The sequence below is a fragment of the Pieris brassicae genome, chromosome 4 (assembly GCF_905147105.1).
Source record: "Pieris brassicae chromosome 4, ilPieBrab1.1, whole genome shotgun sequence".
Taxonomy (NCBI): domain Eukaryota; kingdom Metazoa; phylum Arthropoda; class Insecta; order Lepidoptera; family Pieridae; genus Pieris; species Pieris brassicae.
In genome coordinates, this window is record NC_059668.1 from 21,043,462 (window position 1) to 21,056,506 (window position 13,045).

General features: G+C 31.5%; 1 protein-coding gene across 1 annotated transcript in view; it reads right to left on the reverse strand.

Annotated features, from left to right (window-relative positions):
• Positions 1-2,925: 2,925 nt before the first annotated feature.
• LOC123708985 overlaps positions 2,926-13,045 on the reverse strand; it is a 62,072-nt gene continuing 51,952 nt past the window's right edge. The window contains exons 6-9 of the mRNA XM_045660047.1: positions 11,171-11,437; positions 6,528-6,651; positions 5,341-5,401; positions 2,926-3,177 (exon numbers count right to left, since the gene is read on the reverse strand). Coding sequence (XP_045516003.1) covers positions 3,165-3,177; positions 5,341-5,401; positions 6,528-6,651; positions 11,171-11,437 — 465 coding nt within the window. The 3' untranslated portion in view covers positions 2,926-3,164. The remainder of the gene's footprint in view (positions 3,178-5,340; positions 5,402-6,527; positions 6,652-11,170; positions 11,438-13,045) is intronic.

Here is a 13,045-nt window from a genome sequence, read left to right on the forward strand (position 1 = left end):
CGATTAGTTCTGTGCTCTAGATGGCATACGTTCTCAGGGAACTTTGAACTCGTAGATTTAAGATTGCTAGCACTGTTTATTTTATGTGCGCAATCAACACACGTTTAAAGAATAAAAACATTGTTTTCCTAACATCAAAAATTCATTTTCAAATGTTTAAAAATATCAGTGTTGCTAGTAACAGCAACTGAACACTGAGTTGGGTTCATTTTTCATTAAAATGATTGTGTTTCTATTATATTTAACTCCTAAACTACTTAACCGATTTCAATCAAATTTGCACACCGTGTGCAGTTTGATCTAACTTAAAATATAAGATAGCTTATGTGTATTTAATTCATATACACATACATATGTTACTGAACTCCTCTTAAGCGGCTGGACCGATTTCAATGATTTTTTGTATGCGTTTGGGTGGAGCCATAGATGGTTTAGATTCACAATGAGCCTGGCAGTTGGCGCTGCAGTTGGTACTTTCATACTTAGTTTAATATCCTAATCGCTTGAAATATCATGCAGGACGTCTTTCGGGTCCGCTATATATATGTGTTATATGTGTGTGCTTTAATGAAACAAACGTATTTTATTTATTTCTTACAAAATCCAAAAAATGACTGCACGTGAATGGAAAGATCTGCCATTCAATCAAGGGAAAATGCCAGTGAAATTTCAATATGTAGATTCTTTTTTAAACATTTTGTATAGTTATTTTTCTTGTGAAATGGATTGGACCTACTAGAAGGAGATGTATAGGACGACAAAAGAATAGATGGACTGTTGACGTTTTACAACGGGGAAAAACAGGAGGAATGTTTCCCAAGACAAAGAGAAATGGAAAAACATGAGGAGGCTTTAAAAAGGGCCATACAAAAACTAGACAACTAAAATAGAAAATAATCTAACATAACATTTTTACAACTTAGACCACAACAAATACTCATAGCTTTCAAAATAGTAATAGTTATTTACATAATTTCTGCAACATATACGACACGTTTCCCAAAATGAAACACGACAGCGTAGGTTAATCTTTGTTGGTCCCTTTTTTGTTTGTATGCCACGCGAACCCATGTCATTTGTTTTTTTTATATAATTTGACAGCTGCGTCTACATGTCCGTAATTTCAGTTGATTATATTAAGTTTAGGTGTTTATATAAAAAATCAATGGCGCTACTTTCATGATCATTTTTTTAATCGAATAGGCAAGTAGGTGATCAGCCTTCTGTGCCTGACACACGCCGTCGATTTTTTGGGTCTAAGGCAAGCCGGTTTCCTCACGATTTTTTCTTCACCGTTGGAGCTAATGTTAAATGCGCGCATAGAAAGAAAATCCATTGGTGCACAGCCGGGGATCGAACTTACGACCTCGGGGATGAGAGTCGAACGCTGAAGTCACTAGGCTAACACTGTTCATTTAGGTGTATATATACATTATATTATTATCGGAGATACATAAATATTTAATATGACGTGTTAATAAATGTTATCAGGTCAAAGCGAAAATGTTTGGACAAAAGAAACCACACAATTTGTACGGATCTTAGATAGTCTCATTACCTATATACTATTATCAATCAATTATCAATTTTTAGATCAAATATTAAAATTGGTTTCATCAAGAATTTGTGTATCACTTCGGAATAAAATCACCAATCTATCAACAAATAAATTGCTTTTGTTTTTTGTTGATGACAAATTAATTATCTTAATCTTAAGTTATATAAATTATTAACTATGTCTAACTAAGAATAATGTTAGTCTAAATTTGCCATAGAGAAATGTTAAAAAACAAAAATAGCATAAGTATATAATACATAAGTAGATCAAAATAGTGTATAATTATATGATGAAGAGTTTGTTAAATAGTACTTTTTTAATGTGACAGGAGGCAACCGGGCAGCTCACCTGATGTTAAAGTCAAAGCCAAAAATCATTCATTCATTTAGGTAGGACAATGTATACTTATAAACGTCAAAAAAACAAATATGCATTAAACGCTTCTAATTTTACATTTGCTGGCCGTTCGCCAATCAAGGGCGTAGAACATAAGAGAAGGCATAAGCTCTCCGCCACTCTTTTTTTTAGGTGTTCAGTTATACCGCCGCCTAAGGACACATTGACAGAAGGCTTGGGGTTGTGTTGCCGGCCTTAAATACTTACTTACTTCAAACGTTTGTTCGAATTGAAAACTAATAAATTAGACGTATCCCAGTCTATTAAATATTACGTTACCACCGAATTGACATAAGTAAACGAATAGTTTGATTAATTTTACAGACTATTTTAGAGCAAAGACAATAATAATAGAAGGTTTAAATTAACCCTACAAAACTTGCACGTTAACTCATTGTCTCAACAGTAATAGTTATCCCTCAAGTGGAATACCTAATTTTCGTGCATCGCGGTGTTCTAAGCTATTCCGTGTGACCCGAATAATCCTGGAATTGGCGCAGTCAAATATTTTAGAACGGAGCAGTTTGAAACATAATTTCTAAAGTTAATAAACCTAACTTTTGTCTAAACTTTGATATCGGCCATTTTGTTATTGCTGCACACTTTGAATTTAGATGGGCTTTCGCGTCATCCCGAATGTATTGTTTTATAGTCGGTGGATTCACGTTGTCAATTAAATAATATTTTTTCCTAACCTAGCCACAGAACTTGATATTGGCTTGTTTTAGGCACAAAAATGGTAGGAAACTAAAGACTAAACAGATCTTTAAAGAAAGGTGATTTAGAAGTATGAATTGCTCTTTGTTATGTATAAGCCACTGTTGTTGGACTTTATATGTAACCGGGATTCTTTCCGGCATTTAAAACCAAAAGGTGTAACACATATCATAGATATTCTATGGACAAATAAAATTTCTCGATATTGTTTTCAATTTTAATTTAAAATAAAAAAACCAGTTACAAATAGAAAGTTTATTTTACTTATAACAATAACAATTACATAAAGTTAAGCAAAATTCTATTCATAGACAATCTACATTTTATAATATATACAATGAAGTAGCAACATATTTAAAACATAAATTATTATACAGCACCTAGTACCTACATATATTCACATTAACTTCACATTTTTTTTACAAATATTAATCGACTACAATAATAAAATTTAGTCTAACACCGACTGAGAATTACAAAATACAAGTTTTCATCATCGATCCCACCTGAAAAAGAAAATTGTGATTAATATATAAGAATATCACTGGTCGCCCTCTTGCTCGGTGGGCTGATGAGCTGAAATTAGTTGCTAAAGAAGATTGGGAGAAAAATATCGAAGATAGAGAGAGATGGACCCAGTTAGAAGGACTATACACTATTATAGGTCCTTTAAATATAATGATGTATAAGTCAACATCACCTACTTTAAAGAATTAGTCTAGCTATTCAAAGGGGGAACGCTACAGGGATTCCTTTTATAATATATTTTAGTTATTATATATTTAGGTTGGTTATTGTGTTTTTGTTATATTAATTTATGTTAGCTGCATTATGTTATTTTAAATGTTATACAATCTTTTCCAATATGAATAAATGTTTCAAGGAATAAATGAGTCTTAGTTAATATTATTATATAAAAATATGATTTATAGTGAGACAGCTCCGTTGATATAAATTTAATAACATATGATATGATATGGACCATACAAATAATATAAGGAGTGACCAACTCATATTAATAATGTAATATGTAAAATTCCTTTAAATATAAATTTGTGTGGCACAATTGTAGTACCATACACATTTTTCTACCATATTCTAGCAATAAATTACTGTTATTATTATTAGTGTGACAACCTTAAAAGCCTATAGACATTATGGTTGGAAGTACCTTAGGTCGAATTTAAAACAAGATTAAGTGCTACTTTGTTTAGAGCCGAGATTTAGCCGACGGACTGAAATAAATTAAAAATTTAAAAAGTTATAAAAGTGTAAAGATTGTCGATTATTTTTTCTGAAGAAGTATTCTAACCATAGGTATAGGTACAATTAAATTGTGATCAACATTTAACTGAATTTCACTTATAGTTGATTTCTTTTTTTTTTGTAAATATGGTTAATGTCTATAAAAAGCAATATCTCTATAATTTCTATATTTATCGTTAATAAAATATAAAGACTATTTCATATAAATGCAATTAATAATAGTCTGCATTTAATTATGCAAGAGTAAACGTCAAAGTAAGCGAAATTATGATGTAATTAATATCGTCAAAAACAGCAGTTTTGCTGCATACATTTTCGATATTTTTAATTTAATTTGTAACAATTTACATTAATTCTTAATGACTTATTACATTTGACATTGTCAATGAACTGTAGATTCATACATGGTTTAGTAACAATATAATAGAGAAAACATTTGAAAGTCGTTATTTTATTTTACGCACACATTTTAAATTAAAGTTGTTTTCAAAGCAAATTAGTACTACGGTTGTACAATAAATTTTCGTACCACGTTTTACAGTTAGTATGGTCATTAGCTTTTCAACAGAAAATCTACGAACTCTAGCTATTATAAGTAGTAATTTTAATATGTAAACCAGCTGTAAGAACAACATATATTTCTATTTTAGAAAGCATAATTCAATGTAACCAGTAATAGCACCTTATTAGCAGATTGTCAAATAAGTACGCCTGTCATCAATGTCACTCTAGACAAGTCATCTGTTTCTGTTAGAAATAATTGAAGGCAACTGTCATCTGGGTGACCTACAATAGGGTAGATCTATTGTCTGTAGTTTATGACGTATCTATGGTTGATTAAATAAATACATAAACTTGTTTATTTCATATAAAATAGCCATACAAATGTCATATTAATTATCATGATGTCATAACAATAAGAACAGTTAATCGTAATTGTTATCAAAACTTATGGTCCAAATATTCTCCCACGATATAAAGGGATCTTGCCTTTAAATATTGTCACTGTTTTTTTAATGTAATAAGATTGTTTTGTGTACAATTGAATTATTAACGCCTGAAACAAAGTTTATATTGATTTGCTCTTAATATCGAACATTGCCAGCAAGTGTTGTCAGCGAGTTATCGGTAAAGTCCCAATACAGGACTTTATTACTTAGAATTGTTTCCCTTTGTGAAACATTCAAACTATTGTGGGAAGCTTTCGCTTGAGCTTTTGTTTATTTGATATTTAAAGATTTATATTTAAAGATCTGTTTAAGATTTGAACAATTGTGTAGTAGGTACTTAACTAACCTAAAATAATATTATTATAGTTTAGTTTGTTAACTCAATATGTGCATATATAAATGTCGTGACAGTTAAGTCGCGTTAACAACTAAGCTAACGTTATATATACTTACCGGTACAAAAGTATTAAACAGACTGCTTGTATAAAGACGTTCGAAATAATCTCCGTTTGTCCTGAAATTATACAATTACGTTAAAAAAAGTAAATATAATATACAATATAGTTATAAAATATACGCGAAAAAGAATCCCAAGAAAAATTCTTCCTGTCCAGATTATTACTCCCTTTTGTCTATCTGTCTCTATTATAAAAATAAACAATATTAATTAAGCGCTAAAGACGACATAGCGTACTATAGTAGATTACACATCTCATCAATGCGATAGATTGAAGCGTATAATAAATTATTATATTTTTATAAATCTCAAAATCTGTAATGTATAATCTTGTTTTATGTTAATTTTTAAACATTCGTTTACAAAATGAAAGTAATTTTAGTAAATAAGTTTAATTATGGTAGATAATACAAGACAAAATATTTCATTATTCATCATCATAAAATTGAGTATAAAATGATGAAAATATATTAAAAAAACAAATTAATTATTAAAAACCCTTTCGAGTTTCGCTTGCGTAGCTGAACGAAATCCTTTCAAATTGTATGAATCGAAAACGTCACATCATCATTTTTCGAGGATTAGAATTGATTTCATTGGTTTAGAAATTTAATATAACCCTCTAGATTGGATTATTCTCGTACAGAAAGTTATAAATTACGAATTATAAAATTGCTTGCACTTACAATTGCACTAAAAGTTTTTAATGCTTAATTGGAAGGAAATATATAGCAAAATCGGCTCTAGTTTTAACTTATAGGGATATCAAATCAACAATGTTACACTATAAACATAACAACAGTTAATTTACACCACAATAACACGAAACGGGGCGGTCTTAATGCTGAAAGCATACATTCCAGACAACCCAAACATAAATATTATAAATATAAAACAAACTTAAATTGACACGAAAGTACTTAATATAAAATTACATACAGGTAAAAATAAAATTGTATTACGAACCTAAATTTCATTGAACGCTTAACTTTAAAATATTATCTAAAAAAGGCTTTTGAGAGCTACATTAATCAGGATTAATACAAAATTTTCCCGCCATCCAATTAACAAAAAAATACAACAGAATATAAACCTTATTCTGTATCCTAACCATTATATAGTCTATGTTTCTAATCCCGCTGAAATAAAGATTACATTAACAAGTGCAGCTATAACAGTTTACCAGAATTGGAGTCCCGGCTTCCCATTACGGGTGCAATCTGTGGTCGCTCCTCATCCAAAATGAGTATTCCACTGTTGGTCCATACAGACAGAATGCGTGCCACACACGTCACGTTTAAACGACCCTGCACAGATAATATTAAATAAGATTTACAAAGCTATACCCATAGAGCCCTAATAGTTTATAACAAGTATTTTAATTGAATATGGGATACAGAGTATGTATACCAATATAGATTATAAATTGAGTTCTAACAACTATGCAAACAGAATACTATTATCATTATTGATTAATAGATACATTGGGATTATTGCTAATTTGTAAACTATATATTATACTCTATCGTAAAACATAGTTTAAATGTGACAACTGTCACTAATGCTATTGAAAAGACTGGCTCTTTCTAATCTGTGTATTGTGTGAGACGTATTGTAAAGTAATTTTGATTTTTCAATTTATTTTCAGTTGTATACAACTGAAAATAGTTTACGGACAGGGACTGATTTGTTCATGAAATTAAAAAGTTTTTTCTTTTGTTAGACACGGGTTAGAAATGAAAGAAAAAATGTGTTAGTTTCTCCATTAATCGAAAAATAGTATAGATTATATTATATTTTAACTAGTAAAGTATCTTTAAACCGAAAGCGATAGTTAGTTATACATAGTTCATCATCTGTATGTAGTTTCCTACAGATATTATATAATATTTCATTACACATAGTTATCTGCTTTTAATCGTGTACTACGTTCGTGGGTATCTGTGGTTCTGCCAAATGAATACTATAGATTAGATTCTGTGTAAGTGAAACAACGCAAGCTCTATTACGTTATTGGTTTGGTTTCCAAATTGGGCCAGTCTAGTTAATTATCCGAGACATTGGACATTCGATTTTAGCTACTAGAGATATTTAGAATTAATTTTTCAACTACACTATTTGATTAAATAAATTTTATGATCAAATGTCTTCTATTAAAACGTTGCAGTCTAAATTATCGGTCGTTGTAGACTATCTGAACTTAGAACTTAGAAACAAAGTAAGTTCAAAGCCTTAATCTTTTTTTTTAATAGAGCGCAAAAGAGCCGGAGGCTCACCTTTTCAGAATCACATTGTCAGAGGGCTCGCAAGTGCATAGCCATCTGTATATATAAAAACGAATCCCTATTTCCCTTGGTCACGGCATCACGCGTGAACGGCTGGACCGATTTCGTTAATTCTTATTTTGTTGTGTTTGTCTTCTTATGGAAGAAAAAATAAGAAAATAGCGTGCAAAATTAGAAAATTTTAGAATATTTTACCACCATATTAAGTAATCATGACATTTGTTTCGATAGCAAATTTTTTTTCAGTGCATAGCGCTTTTACAATTTAAACTTTTTTCATGTAACCTTATGGCGTTTGACATAACATTGACAGAATGCGTGCTGCATGTATCGTCAAAGGTGATGTAAGACAAAATGAATATCGTTTAAAACAAATGCTTCGGAGTTGGAGTTATTATATTAATAAAACACATATAAAATAATTACAGTCGCTAATTGTTTGTGGCATTAATCTTGAAAATCCATGATTTTATGTCGCCTGTTCCATGTCGGAATACCAACAAACAGATCAAACACCAGAAAAACAAACAAAGAATGTTATATATAATAAATCATTTTTAGTTAATTATACAAATTCGAAATCAATATTCAAACTTAAGACAGGACAGCGTCTGTCAGGTCCGCTAGTATCAATAAAGCCCATACTATATATATTGGTTCCCATGGATTTTACATAAAAAAATTACTGTAACGTTAGCAACGAATACTATTTCCAGTCCAAGGCTTTATTATAAGCCTTATTATCGGGTTAGAAAAATGGAACGCATTTCAAACATCCAATAAGGTTTTATTTGTAAGTACGTGAATTGGATATTTTTTCTTTATTGTTAAAAACTAGTGAACCAATATTTCCAATATGAAATGTGAAAAATGTATTTAGAAACTAGATTCGTTGATAAAATCGAGAGTCTCCTTTTCCCATAAGAGACTTTGGTCTTAGACTTCCGATTTCAACTCAACACGAGGTTAATTTATTTTATTCAAAAAAGCAGAAGACAGGAAATCCTCCTATTAAGTGATACCGCCCATGAACACTCACATTGTTACATGGCTCACACGTGCATTGTCTTTTAATATATAAAAATATTTATGTTTTTTAAGCCTTATTGCAAGATTTTAGTATTTAACTAATTCGAGCTAAATTATTTATTATTCACTTTGAATTTCAAATTTCTAATCGGACCATTTAGAGCGACCCTGTTTTACAGTATCAAAGTTTACAGATTAAAAAGATGGAAACACCTAAATCCTCTTATGGGGAAAAGGGAATATTGACCCATTAACTTGTTATTGTCCGGTTACCTCAAAGTTCTTGTTAACAAGAGGTTTAGAATCAACGTATAAATTGTATTAAGATTGTTCGTTCTATACTATTAGATGTTGAACTTGATTTAATTCCAGCCAAAACCAGACCACTGCCCTAATCATCGCTCAGTACCAGGACTTGTCTTCACTGTCTAGGCTACAACTGGAAAAGAGTTGCAAAGGATAGAGAACAGTGGATCGGGTTGGAGTAGTAGGATCCCCTGCTAATAGGTACACCGATCTCCGAGATATACTTTGGTGATGATTACAGAATTTTGCAATATTAAGGATAATATTATTATAAAACATGGCAGCGGGTTAAATGGTTAATGTTTTCATTTAAGGGACTGGTCTGTGGAATCGTCCTAAAAAGGACCAATTATGATGCAGTTTTTTGTACAAAACTGTCACGAACGAGATAGTTTTTGCAAACAGTTTATGAGGGACTGTCGGAGTTTGAAGCCTTTTGTTAGCTACGGCAGAAATCTTATTCGGCACATATTTAAAATAAACACGTTTCACCTAACTTTATGTTAGGTCCTTATAGATGAAATTGGCGTTTTGTCGTTCTGGCAGCTTTGACCTCAAATATCGCCTCTGTGGTTAGGAATTCCAAATTCAATTGTTTATAGCTATTTACTCGATCATTTTTTTCTCGAAAACCATGATTTTATTGATTCCCGTCCGAATGGTTTTTTTTAGTACAGGGACTAATGAACTACCTATAAAAAATTGATTGTACTTATTGATATACTTTGATAATTGAAATATATTCTATTAATAAAAAAACCTGAGCAGTGTTTGCCTACCGCCTTCAGCATGCGACTCTCATCTCTGAGGTCGTAGGTTCAATTCCTGGCTGTACACTAATAGACTTTCTTCACATGTACGTATTTAAAATTTTCTCGAACCGGGTTGCCTTAGACCCAATAAGTGGACGGCGTGCGTCAGGCGCAGAAGGCTGATCACCTGCTTGCTTATTAAACTAACAAACGATCATTAAATAGATACAGAAATCTGAGGCCCAGGCCTAAAAAGGTTGTAGCACCATTGATTTATATATTTTTTTTAAATCTACTTGTTGTTCCTCCCATACAAAACGCCAACTTCATATGTATTCTGGTCACATCTACACGACGAGCTTAAAGCTTATCGGGTATTACGTAAAACATTTGATATTATTTTAACAGGCTCTGTGAATTTGAATTTTATTTATGCTCTGCAACATCACACATGCCTAAATTAGAACAATCAAGCACTTATGTAAATATGTTAGAAATGGATAACGTGTGAAAATGACACAAGAACTTAAGAAAGCGGAGCTGACCAGATCCATACAACTTACTTACTACACAATGAATGAGAATGAATGAAAAATCTACAATATACACAGCTCTCGAGTGGACTTTTAGTATGAAAGAAGCCGTATAGGTACACCAACCGTCGCGTCGGAGAATAAATAGTTTAAAGCTAATTAAAAGGCACTCACGCACCCACGAGCCCTCTGGCATTGAAAGTGTCTATGGGCGGCGGTATCACTTAACATCAGGTAAGCCTCCTGCCCGTTTACCCACTGTACTATAAAATATCACAAATAACGATCACACTAAATAACGGTTTTATTAATAGAGAGTTTCTTAAGGCAGTTTTTGCCGCACACCACCTCTATGTAGAATCAGCTGCCAACTGAGGTATTTCCGAGCCAATTCAACTTAGGGTTCTTCAAGAAAAGAGTGCATCAATTCTGAAAAAGCAGGCAACACTTGCGAGCCCTCTGGCAATGTGAGTTTTCACGGGCGGCGGTATCACTTGACAGCCTCCTGCCTGTTTACCCCCTAATACATAAAAAAGTAAAAAGAATCCAGCCTCATTAAAATTATGTTTTCCTACATTTTATATGTGTCATATTTGAAACTCAACGAGCGCTCAGCGTAATTAATGTTTGTATACTGTTCTCTGTTTCATTGAACTTTAGTGTAAGGTTTATTAAAGGCTTTGTTTTAAAATCTTTGCGAAGTATTTTTTACGTTTATTTAGCTAAAGGCTAAATTATTTTCATTTTATGCATGATTTAGTATTGTGTTATCCAGCGTTCTGAACACAGATGTTCCGACATTAACACTTGGTAAACGTTGTAAGGAAATCGTCAAAATTTTGGGCAGATTGTTTTAGTTGATAATATTATTAATATTTGTGTACTAATCAAGCTAGGGTTATTAATAAAATATGTTAATACCTTTTGAAAATGTGTTGACTGCACTCTGATTATAAGTTGACTGAAAGAGGCCGTCCTATTGGACTTTTCTTCCTCACTATTTGTCTTATTATCGTATCTATTTGCACGAGTAGTGCCTTCGTATGTATCGTCTATGCGTACGTCAACCGTGACCGACTCCTCGCCTGTATCCCAAGGGCTGAAGATAATTCTATTTGCATTTTCTAACGAAGCGTCGCTAACTTGCTTCCGGTATGCATCTGGTGGGGGTATATCTAGCCCTTTCACCTGTAACAAAGTAATAGAGATATTTACTCTATAACTAATATAATCTTTAAATACGTTTCACACTAAAAGTTTGTTCATATAGGTAAACAAGTACAAAATAACTTTATTCATATAGCTAAATAAGTACACTTATGAAAGTTAAATTAATTGTAAACCAGTGTGTACCAGTTCACAAGTCAAGGGCGTAGAGCGGGCAAGAAGAACTGGCAAGAAATGCCGAGAGGTTTACGTGTCAACCCTCTCGGCGTAATAGATGTCAATATATGTCTTACGAAGTGATTCATAAAAAACAAGACTGTTTTTAATTTATTGGAAAAGTGCAAAGGTGTAAACACAAAACACTGGCTGTCATCAGATCTATATCGTTAGGTGTTAGGTTCTATTTTTTTTAAGTGTGTGTGTATTGCAATACAAAATATTTTACTTAGAAACTTATATGAAATTGCATGTTTACAGTCTAATGCCATTTCAAATGGCAAAGTTGATCGTGCTTGCTTGCACTAAAACACAGTCACAGGATGTTCCAACATATAAAACATTAATTGACAATAATAAATTAACGATCCTTCTAGAGCAAATTGATTGGAAGCCGACATTAGAAATGAAGTGTCCTATTGGTATATATAACTTCATACAAAATAACTTAACACAAGCATATAAAAAATCTGAATGTACAGTTAAACTTAAATCTAACTCTCTTCGAAATAGTAACCATTGGATTAATAATAGAATTATTAAAGGATGTCAGTACAGAGATAAACTTTTTACTCAATATATAAAAGATCCAAACAACTTAATACTCAAACAAAAATATAATAAAACCAGAAATTATGTCAATAAATTAATAAATAAAACTAAAAATAAAACAATTAGAATCAATATAGAAGCTAATAAAAATAATCTAAAAAATCTATGGGACATATTAAACCAACTAACAGGAAAAATTAAAACATCCATGGACGTAGCTATACAAAACGCATTTGCAAACCAAAATATTACATGTAAAGATATTGCAAATAATTTTGCAACTTCCTTCCACAATAGTATTAGTAATATAGCAACCAACTGTGTAAATCCACTGTTAGATAAAAGCTCCTACCAGCATACAGAAAATACTAGTATGAGATTTCAGTCAGCAGACCCTAAATCAGTTGCAAAGATAATTAAATCATTAAACGACAGAAAGTCTCCAGGTGCAGATAAAATACGAGCTATGGATATTAAAACATTATGTAATAAAATCAACGTAGTCATAGCTAACCTTATTAATACGAGCATTTATACTGGAAAATATCCTAACTTACTAAAAACAGGCATAGTTCGACCAATATACAAAAATGGTAGCAAAAAAATCTATAATAATTATCGTCCAATAACTATATTGCCAACAATTAACAAAATAATAGAAAAATACATATGTGGACAAATTCAAAATTATTATAAAAAACACAATATTCTTTCTAACAAACAATATGGATTCCAACCAAATAAAAATACCACACAATTGCTATCCGCATTCACAGACCACATTTATAAACATTTAAATAAAAAAGATCATGTTCTAGTAGTGTTTATTGACTACAGTAAGGCATTCGACACATTAAAGCA